This window comes from Sinohyriopsis cumingii, chromosome 16, assembly GCF_028554795.1.
Source record: "Sinohyriopsis cumingii isolate HCF-2022 chromosome 16, ASM2855479v2, whole genome shotgun sequence".
NCBI classification, from domain to species: Eukaryota; Metazoa; Mollusca; class Bivalvia; order Unionida; family Unionidae; genus Sinohyriopsis; species Sinohyriopsis cumingii.
The window spans coordinates 12,429,123-12,440,580 of NC_142976.1; the positions used below are offsets into that span (position 1 = coordinate 12,429,123).

The window sequence follows — 11,458 nt, forward strand, 5'->3', positions numbered from 1 at the left end:
TGACAACAACCGCATTAGCAAATGAAGCCTCTCATACCTGACAAATTGAAACTTTTTTCCATTAGTTATGGCCATGGGTTTTGTCGAATAAATCTGATGTTAATTTTTACTGAGTAGAACATATGATATCCACTCCATACTTCAGCCACAAAAAATGTTTCAGGATAATATTTCTTCATATTCTAAGCAAGTAACACTGAACAGGTAATGAACATGACATATGACTGTGATATCTCATAATTGGTGTGAAATGACAGCTGTTTACTAGAATAGGTCAGAAGAAAAACTACACCTTTTTGTGTGCGTTTTGTTATGGACTTTAGGGTGCATAAATGTAACTGGTATTCCTGGTCTGGCTCTTGAACTGTTGCTTACTCTACATCTGCGATTTTCAAAACTTGGATATGATGTAAAAGACGTACACTTGCATGATTGAGCCATTGAAGAATAGATTTTTTTATTTCAAACATTTGACCTTTTTCATTAAAGAAGAAACAAAAATGCAGATGAAATACATAGGAAATTGTAATTTCACCTTTAGTCACACCTGTAAACACATATATGATAAAGTTACATGAGTGATTTATTGTGTAAAGGTTAGATAGCAGCAGTCATCTCTCATATAGTTTTATGTATATTATGTACAGCAATTGAAATACAGGTAATTTAAAGCTGAGCACAAGTTTCACATCTTAAACATTTCTGCACTGAGGGACCTTGTGATACAAAACTATACAGCACTTAATGGGTCAAGATAATGTTATGTTCCGCAATTAATTACTTTTAGCATTGTTGAACTACTAAAGTTTGAATTATCAAAGTACTGAAATTTTTAATTTTCTTCTGTCTCTTAATTATCAAGAAATAAACATTCAACTTTTTTTTTCTTCACAGGATAGAGTACCTTTCGCAGTTGTAGGGAGTAACACAGTAGTTGAGAGTGGAGGTAAAAAACTCCGGGGTAGACAGTATCCTTGGGGAACAGTAGAAGGTAAAGGAAGATCACACTTGGAATAATTTGATAAAGAAAAATGGAATCATTCAGTGCACTAGATAATTTTTTTATGAATATTGTACTTTGCTCCTTGGTTTTCTTAAATTTTAATATGCTCCTTGGTTTTCTTAAAGTTTAATATGCTGTTGAATACTGTCCAAGACAACTTGCTAAACTTACACAAGTCCTTATCATCAGGGCATTTAGTATGTCTTAGAGAATGCATCAGATAGCTTGGGAATTTAGATCAACTTGGGATACGTGTGTGCGTGTGTGTGATTTGGATTTTTAACATAGCTTTAACAATATTTCAGTCATATCATTTCAAATGAAACTGTTTTGCATAATTTTAATGCTTTAAAAGGAAAAAAGACCTTGTAGCAGTTGTAGTCAACTTATCTGTGTAAATTGTGTCACATTCTGCTTATCTAGTCATGGTCCACTTGCATTACAGAGATGTAGTTTCCTTGAGTATGCAAGACTTTTATGAATCATCATTCTTTAATTCATCTTTCCATTCATTTTTTTATACTTAGATTAAAAATTGAATTTTTTTTTAAATAAATAAATAGCTCCTGACTGACTCACTAGTATTAGAATGGTTAGAAATAAGTATTACTTTTCCAGCAACTGTAGAGTGGGGTTGATGGAATACATTACATTACTGTACATGAGACGTCAGTATATGGGGAGCATAGTTTTTATTTAATGTACACAGGTTTTTAATGTAGTACAATTTCATGCTGGTATGGAAGTTTGTTGTGAACATGTACATTGGCTGAGAATAAGTAATATACATGCCTTTAATGGAGAAGATAGAACTATTCTTTGCCTATCTAGCTATTTTTTCTCTCAGAAAGGAAACAGGAAAATAAAAATAAATGTATTTAATTTGTGAAATGGGAAGATGAAATATTTTGTATCTTCTTTTTCAGTTGAAAATTTAGAGCATAATGACTTCCTTGCCCTGAGGAATATGCTGATTAGGTAAGCACATTCAGGGCTCAGACCACAAATTATTAATTTTCCCATGACCTTAAAGTTGATATATTGAAAAGTAAGAATATTCTTTGTATTATGTCAGCAAAAAACCATGCAGATTTTATTTTCAGCCCTGAAAATTGGGTATTCTGCAGTAGTTTTGTATTTAGCCTTGTGCTGTTGAGCAGGGTGATCCTTTGGTCTGCACTTGGAGACATCTTAGTCTCATCCCAAGAGTTCATGATATTTTGTTGGTCAGAAATAAACTACAAGGTATCAGAATAGAAGTAAATATTTGTTGTCAGCTACTATTGATTAAAGTTTTAAATATTTAATAATTGATCCAAAAAAATTTAATCCATTTATCAGTCAATTGAATATTCTCCAAAACATTCACTACTCTTTATTCTGTCTGTATGATACTTTTTCTGCAATTTTTTTCTGTAAGTTTACTCAGTCAATCATTAAATGTGACATATACTAGGAAAAGGGGTAAAATAACAGTGACATATACTAGGAAAAGGGGTAAAATAACAGCCATTCATTAAATGTGACATATACTAGGAAAAGGGGTAAAATAACAGTGATATATACTAGGAAAAGGGGTAAAATAACAGCCATTCATTAAATGTGACATATACTAGGAAAAGGGGTAAAATAACAGTGATATATACTAGGAAAAGGGGTAAAATAACAGCCATTCATTAAATGTGACATATACTAGGAAAAGGGGAAAATAACAGCCATTCATTAAATGTGACATATACAAGGAAAAGGGGGAAAATAACAGCCATTCATTAAATGTGACATATACTAGGAAAAGGGTAAAATAACAGCCATTCATTAAATGAGACATATACTAGGAAAAGGGGGAAAAGAACAGCCATTCATTAAATGTGACATATACTAGGAAAAGGGGGAAAATAACAGCAGACTCTTTGTACATAATGTACATTTATCTATTTAAAAATCTCATGGAACCTTTGGGTTATAGATTATAAATAGTACATTTTGACAACAATTTTCAGAGTGCATTATTATATGCCTTCCATAAGGCAGAGGATATCATGTAATGATAATATCTGTCAGTCTCTCTATCTGGTACTAATTTTATTTCTACATAGTAACTTTTCTCCATCATCTAATCATCTGTAGTTACCAAACACTTTGTGGATGGCTTGCACTGGGGCATAAAGATGATGTTGATTTGAGGATTGGAAAGTTGAAGCTCAATATCACTGTAACTGAAAGAATAAAAATGCTTTCTGTGCAAAAGCACTTAATCTATATCATAACCAGGGTTTGTTCGACCTTGAAGGATCCTTGAATTTGATGGGTTGCCTGCAAAATTCATAGAATTTTACCAAACACTCAATAAATTTATACACTGCCATTCACAATTTTAAAACTGAATAAAAATATAACTTTGTAAATTCAGATTTTTCTTTTTTCCTTTTTGCTCCCCTCCCCCATATTAAGCAATAAATAAAATTGTGTGAATCAAGTGACACTCAGTGATGGTAATTACCAGATGGATTAGCATCCTTTTGCTGTAACGGCATGCAAATCACTCTTGCTGACATTTGTATGGAATTATGTATACCCCTACAATATTTCTGGAGTGTATTTAGTGTTACCCATATCCACGCATTTTATCTTGTTACCCAAGTCCATATGTCACATCAAGTAAGCCATGTCCATATATCCCATCTTGTCACATCATATCTCATAATACCCATGCCCATATGCCCCATCATGTCACATCTTGTTACCCATGTCCATACATCCCATCTTGTCATATTGTCTCATGTTCCCATGTCCATATTTCTTCCCATTTTGTCACATCATGTCCTTTGCAAATTATATTTCCTTTTAGTGAGTTTTCATAGATTTAATTGATAAAACTAAATTTGATATAAAGCTTTATGTTAGAAACATCAGGCTCGAATTCAGTGTTGAATAGTTTCTCATGAAACTTTACCATGTTATGGACCCTGATTGATGTAAAATTTTGCCTTTAAGTTGCATTATGTTAGCAAGTGAATCTGTAATATTAGGAAACATTTGTTGGCTAACCTACTGTGTGTACAAATGTGTGTATATTAGTTATAGGAATAGTATTAGTGCCCAGTAATACGATCTTGTGATTCCTTGATTTTTGTTTTCTTTTCAGAACACATATGCAGGACCTTAAAGATGTTACTAACAATGTGCATTATGAAAACTATCGATACAATAAATTGGCTCCAGCAACATCAGATGGCAAAATCAAACCAGGGTCCCTTGCTAAGTAAGAATTAATTCAGCAGTCTCTTGATTTAAAATAAGCTCATTGACAATTCATGATTCTTCTGAATGGATGTCACTAGTATACTAGAATAAACTGTCAGCTTCCTGTATAAATAATGTGACTACATGTCTGTGTGTATGTGTGGAAGTTATGCGATTCTTTCTTGCAGTTTGAAACCTACATAGAGCTTTAAGCAGTCCAGTAAATCATCAAATTTTTTTAAAATTAAAAGTTAATGGGAAATGGTAACATTTAGCTACAGACCTGTGTATTGGATTATTGTCAGCTACAACTGTTTTTATCTTAGCTAAAAATTAGTCAGATTGCTACTTTTTCCACAAATTCGTTTTGTTTGTTTTATTTTCAGTCAGGAAAAAGTTTTTGCAAAGTAAGATGGAGGAAACCTGTTTTTGACTCTACTTAAGCCAGTTTGAAACCACCCATGTCTGTTCAGAATTATTGATATAGTTTAACATAGTTTGTTAATTCCCCATATTTTATAGGTTTGTGTGGTTGTTAAAAACCCAGCAAAGATGCTTCTCTGGGAATATTAGGAACCTTTTCCCATTCCATAAATTTTAAATATCTATAAAAATGGTTTTCATAGGTTTAAAATTCACTCACCTGTCTCAAAATGGCAAGTGAAAATTTCCAGTGAATATTTCACCAAAGTGCTTGAATTTCCAGTAATTGAGTGAATTTTCCACCAAAGTGCTTGCATTTCCAGTAATCGAGTGAATTTTCCACCAAAGTGCTTTATTTCCAGTAATCTAGTGAATTTTCCAATAAAGGGCTTGTATAGGGCTTGTGAGCATTTATCTTTTGATAATGAAAAGGATATTATGTTGAGAATATTGCTGTCTTTCTTCTTTGAACAGCGACCCATGTTCTGCTGGAAAATTGTTTTCCGTTAGTTCTAATCAGTCTCATACAGGTACCAAAAGTGATGTTACAGATGTCTTTCTTAGGAATCCAGAATGACTGTGTGTGTACAGATGACAGTTACTAGGTTGACTTGTGGGTGTATCTGCGATGCGTATACCACTGACTCTGTAGCATCAGGTTTGGTGATGTATTCGTGGTCAGGATGGTATTAGGGTTGGTACTTACAGGCAAGGTGATGGGTGCCATTGACCTGCTGACCTGGGTTAAAATCTCTGTAGAATATTAATTTAAATTCTCTAACCTGTATGATAATGCTTTGTGTGTGTGTGTGTGTTTAAATTAAGAAGGCATTGAAACTGAATCTTCTCATCAAGGGGATATAAGGTTCATTTACTTGAATGTTACAGATTTTTGTACATCCATGCAACATTGATCACTGTTGGTTTGATTACGGTAATGCATGATTTAGACCTAATGACCGGCAATTACACATAAATTTGGAAAATTTGTGTGCATTATATTGCCACTGTTGCAGGGACCCACTATCACAGATGGCAGAGGAGAAACGGGAACATGAGGCAAAGTTGAAGAAGATGGAGGCAGAGATGGAACAGGTCTTTGAAATCAAGGTCAAGGAGAAGCAACAGAAACTCAAAGATTCTGAAGCAGATGTAGGTTACACTCATCTATCTACCTTAATATTAGAATTTAATCATGCTCATCTATCCACCTCACTACCAGAGTTAAGAATTTTGCCTAGATTCTGATCTATGTTCTATTTCACATAATGTTAATGCTTTCAAAGAAAGGTAAGTTGTTTTTTAAACATTACTTGCCTGGTGTAAAACTGTATCTGCTCTGATGATATATTATTTTATGATGTCTTAAAAAACCCAGCAGCTGCATTGTTCAAGCATTTTCTTGTGGAAGGGGGAGGCCAATAAAGATTTAGGTAGTTCTCTGGTGTAGGGCTATCCAGTTTTTTAAAAATGTTTTCTTAGTACTCTGTTGTTTATTGTTACACCTGTTGTGAATGTTGCAAGTTATACTGGTATCAACATTTGATTTAGCTTGTTTGACACTGCAATATCATCTCTGTTAGGCAACATTTAAAAAAAAATTCTCAATCTATGGGTCAAATGGTGAAAAGAACTGAAAGTCTCAATTCCATGGTGTAGACAACATTCAAAACAGTCAACTACATTTTGAAACTTGGAACTGATTTTGGTTTAATGTATGCTGCTGATTGACTTTATCTCTGTCATGTTGATAATTAGAAGGAGACTAGTTACTGATTGACTTTATATGTCTCACTGATGTTGATAATTAGGAGACTAGCTACTGATTGACTTTGTCTCACTGATGTTGATAATTAGAAGGAGACTAGCAACTGATTGACTTTGTCTCACTGATGTTGATAATTAGAAGGAGACTAGCTACTGATTGACTTTATCTGTCTCACTGATGTTGATAATTAGGAGACTAGCTACTGATTGACTTTATCTGTCTCATTGATGTTGATAATTAGAAGGAGACTAGCTACTGATTGACTATCTGTCTTGCTGATGTTGATAATTAGAAGGAGACTAGCTACTGATTGACTTTATGTCTCACTAATGTTGATAATTAGAAGGAGACTAGCTACTGATTGTCTTTATCTCTGTCATGTTGATAATTAGAAGGAGACTAACTACTTATTGACTTTATCTGTCTCACTGATGTTGATAATTAGAAGGAGACTAGCTACTGATTGACTTTATCTCTGTCATGTTGATAATTAGAAGGAGACTAGCTACTGATTGACTTTGTCTGTCTCACTGATGTTGATAATTAGAAGGAGACTAGCTACTGATTGACTTTATCTGTCTCACTGATGTTGATAATTAGAAGGAGACTAGCTACTGATTGACTATCTGTCTTGCTGATGTTGATAATTAGAAGGAGACTAGCTACTGATTGACTTTATCTGTCTCACTAATGTTGATAATTAGAAGGAGACTAGCTACTGATTGTCTTTATCTCTGTCATGTTGATAATTAGAAGGAGACTAACTACTTATTGACTTTATCTGTCTCACTGATGTTGATAATTAGAAGGAGACTAGCTACTGATTGACTTTATCTCTGTCATGTTGATAATTAGAAGGAGACTAGCTACTGATTGACTTTATCTCTGTCATGTTGATAATTAGGAGACTAGCTACTGATTGACTTTATCTCTGTCATGTTGATAATTAGAAGGAGACTAGCTACTTATTGACTTTATCTGTCTGACTGATGTTGATAATTAGAAGGAGACTAGCTACTGATTGACTTTATCTCTGTCATGTTGATAATTAGAAGGAGACTAGCTACTGATCGACTTTATCTGTCTCACTGATGTTGATAATTAAGAGACTAGCTACTGATTGATTTTATCTGTCTCACTGATGTTGATAATTAGAAGGAGACTAGCTACTGATTGACTTTATCTGTCTCACTGATGTTGATAATTAGGAGACTAGCTACTGATTGACTTTATCTGTCTCACTGATGTTGATAATTAGGAAGGAGACTAGCTACTGATTGACTTTATCTCACTGATGTTGATAATTAGAAAGAGACCATTCCTGATTATTTTTGAGCTTGTGAATGGCATGACAGGTATAATTATTTTGGTGGTGACAGTGGCATTCATAGGTATCACCAGTCTGGTGGTGACATTGGCATTGGTAGGTATCACTGGTCTGGTGGTGACAGTGGCAGTGGAGTAGCATTTGTCATCAGTGCATTGGATTTACAATTTGAGAAATTAAATATGTGAAATTTTGATTAAATGAAGACAAAACCAGTTTGAAATACACTTGTGTATTTACAACTTACATTTGTGTTACACGATCCATAATGTGTGAAGTACAGTATATGCACTTGAAAAATCCATGAACTTGGGTAGAAGTCATAAGTTAGAAAATTCCTCTGTTAGTTATAACCCATTGTAAAATATATGCAGCGCAGAAACATCTCTAAAAAAAATGGTAGTCATCATTTTATGTACTGTATATCCTTTGTCAACAAGCATGTGCTGCTAAACAATTAACTACAATATGCATTGTCACCAGCTGCATGCAGCTATTTAGCTGCTGTTTACATGATGCATGTACCAATTAGCTTAGACTTTGAGCTGCCTGAGACAACAAACATAAACTTCTTAATGACGCTGCCATTGGAATGAGGCTACTCATAGGGAAATGAAAATGTCACAAAGTTTTGAATTAATTAAGCACAAGTAAAACACTTGCAAATTTCAGAAAACTCAGAGTAATGCAAAAAATTAGCATAATCAATACATCAAATTAAAATGTAATTTAAATTTATTTAAAGTAAATGATTTTAGCAAAATGGGTGGGGATGGAGGATAACGATCGTCCTGAATTTTATGAAAGCTTATATTTTAGCCATCCTGACAGAGTTTTATGTTTCAGAATTTCTCTTGTCTGCTAAAGTTAGATTTTTTTAAAGGCCCCCGCCCTTATCTAAACATCCACTAATGTCAACAGTATTACCTCAATATTTCAAGCAATTTACTCACAACTTGGAGCCCTGGATGGTGACAGTGGCAGCAGTAGTTATCACTGTTCTAGTGGTGACATATCAATGCCACTGTCATGACAAGAATGGCAAAACTTATCACTGCCTAAGTATCACTATGCCATCAGTGACAGGTATCACTGTTCTGGTGTAAACTGTGGCAGCAATAGGTTGTGATGTTCATGTCATAATAGTGGTAGTGACAAGTGGTGTTATTCTTGTCATGACAGTGGTAGTGATAGACATCACTATTCTGGTGGTTGTGTTGGCAAAACTAGGTTGTGCCATTCTAGTAATGACAGTATTAGTGACAGACATCACCATTCTGGTGGTTGTGTTGGCAAAACTAGGTTGTGCCATTCTAGTAATGACAGTGGTAGTGATAGACATCATTGTTCTGGCAGTGAAAGTGACAGTAATATCCTATGCTATTTTTGTCATGGCAGTGAAGGTATCACTTTTCTGGTGATGATAGGCAGTGAAACATTGTCATGTATTAAGATTTTGTGTTCACGTTTTTTAAAGTTATAGAACTTGTATGTGTCACTATTCAGCTGAAATGTTTGCTCCAGTTACAAAGTTATGGAACTTCTTTGCAGGTCAGTTTATTCAACAGAAATATTTGTTCCATTTACAAAGTTATGGAACTTCTTTGCAAGTCAGTTTATTCAACAGAAATATTTGTTCCATTTACAAAGTTATGGAACTTCTTTGCAAGTCAGTTTATTCAACAGAAATATTTGTTCCTGTTACAAAGTTATGGAACTTCTTTGCAAGTCATTTTATTCATTTGAAATATTTCTTCCTGTTAGTGTCATAGAATGTCTAAACCAATCACTGTATTCAACTAAAATTCAGTATATTTCCTCATTAATACCCCTACTCTAATTAAGCCCCACCTCCTTTTTTAAGAGCAGAAAATTTCAAAAATGCTGCACAAGACCTGTGCATTTCAGTACAGGAGGTCCTGGGGGTTCAGGTTATTGTCAGGTTTGATTGGCTACCCAGATAACCACTCATTAGGATTGATGGGTACCCAGTATATGTTCACCAAAATTTTGACAGCCCTAGTTACGATGTATATATCAATGTATAAATGACATAAAAAGTCACAGGCATACATGTAATGTTAAATAGCTGGGTGGCAAGTTAAAAGACTCCAATCCTACTTCCAACTAGTTCCAGAATGGGAAAATGTGATCAATTAATTGTTTTAACTTTGCTAATATTTAAAATGGCTGATTTCAGTGGCAGAAAGACTCCCAGATGTACATGTGGTAATTATAAGAGTACATCAAAAGAACCTTAGCTTTCATTATTGTTTTCTAATAAACATCCCCCATTTGGATAACATAATTTCCCTGGAGGTGTAAATTTGGGAACATATATTTGTTCCAATTACAAAGTCACAAAACAATTAAAGAAGTCACTATATTAAGCTGAAATACTTGGGCCTGTTTGCAAAGTTATGGAACTTCAATGCAAGTTGATGTATTCAGCTGAAATATTTGGGCCTGTTTGCAAAGTTATGGAACTTCAATGCAAGTTGCTGTATTCAGCTGCACTATTGTTTATTTGTTCTATTTACAAAGTCATGGCTGCAAAAACCTTTGTTTTCAACTGAAATGTTTGCTTCAGATACAGGGTCATGAAACTTTTACATAAGTCACTGTGTTGAGCTGAAACATTTATACAAGTTTCAAAGTCATACACATTTCACTCTATTTAACTGAAATATATGTTCCAGTTACAAATCATACACGTCACTATTCAACTGAAATATTTGTTCCAGTTACAAATCATACACGTCATTATTCAACTGAAATATTTGTTCCAGTTACTGAGTCATATATATGTCACTCCATTCAACTGAAATATTTGTTCCAGTTACAAAAGCGAGCTGAGCAGATGAAGAGGAGTTTGGAGCAGCAGCAGCGTGAGTTAGATGACAAATGGAAAGAATTTGAGCAGGATAAACAGAATTGGGAAGAGAGTCACAAAAATTCCCTTGAAAATATGAAAGAGTGAGTATTTATTGGGAAATTTAGAAAGAATATTCCATGGATCCTTTCTTGTGGTACTTTCTAAGAAATGAATCGGGTAGAAAATATTATTGTTTCAAATGGGGATACAGTATACCCTCATCCTCTATTTTGATATAAATGGTACAGTCTGGGAATGTAATTAGATATGATATACCCTCAACCTCTGTATTTTGATATAAATGGTACAGTATGGGAATGTAATTAGATACGATATACCCTCATCCTCTGTATTTTGATATAAATGGTACAGTCTGGGAATGTAATTAGATACGATATACCCTCATCCTCTGTATTTTGATATAAATGGTACAGTCTGGGAATGTAATTAGATACGATATACCCTCATCCTCTGTATCTTGATATAAATGGTACAGTATGGGAATGTAATTAGATACGATATACCCTCATCCTCTGTATTTTGATATAAATGGTACAGTCTGGGAATGTAATTAGATACGATATACCCTCATCCTCTGTATTTTGATATAAATGGTACAGTCTGGGAATGTAATTAGATACGATATACCCTCATCCTCTGTATTTTGATATAAATGGTACAGTCTGGGAATGTAATTAGATATGATATACCCTCATCCTCTGTATTTTGATATAAATGGTACAGTCTGGGAATGTAATTAGATGTGATATACCCTCATCCTCTGTATTTTGATATAAATGGTACAGTATGGGAATGTAA

The 11,458-nt window shown here is 34.0% G+C and overlaps 1 protein-coding gene across 3 annotated transcripts in view; it reads left to right on the forward strand.

Moving 5' to 3' along the window:
* The window catches only part of LOC149779954 (septin-7-like), a 141,978-nt gene that overhangs the window by 117,910 nt on the left and 12,610 nt on the right, over window positions 1-11,458 (forward strand). For all 3 annotated transcript variants that reach the window (XM_089936659.1, XM_089936657.1, XM_089936658.1), the window contains 5 exons: window positions 895-991; window positions 1,930-1,981; window positions 4,149-4,265; window positions 5,686-5,821; window positions 10,604-10,740. In XM_089936659.1, the coding sequence (XP_089792785.1) occupies window positions 895-991; window positions 1,930-1,981; window positions 4,149-4,265; window positions 5,686-5,821; window positions 10,604-10,740 (539 nt within the window). The remainder of the gene's footprint in view (window positions 1-894; window positions 992-1,929; window positions 1,982-4,148; window positions 4,266-5,685; window positions 5,822-10,603; window positions 10,741-11,458) is intronic.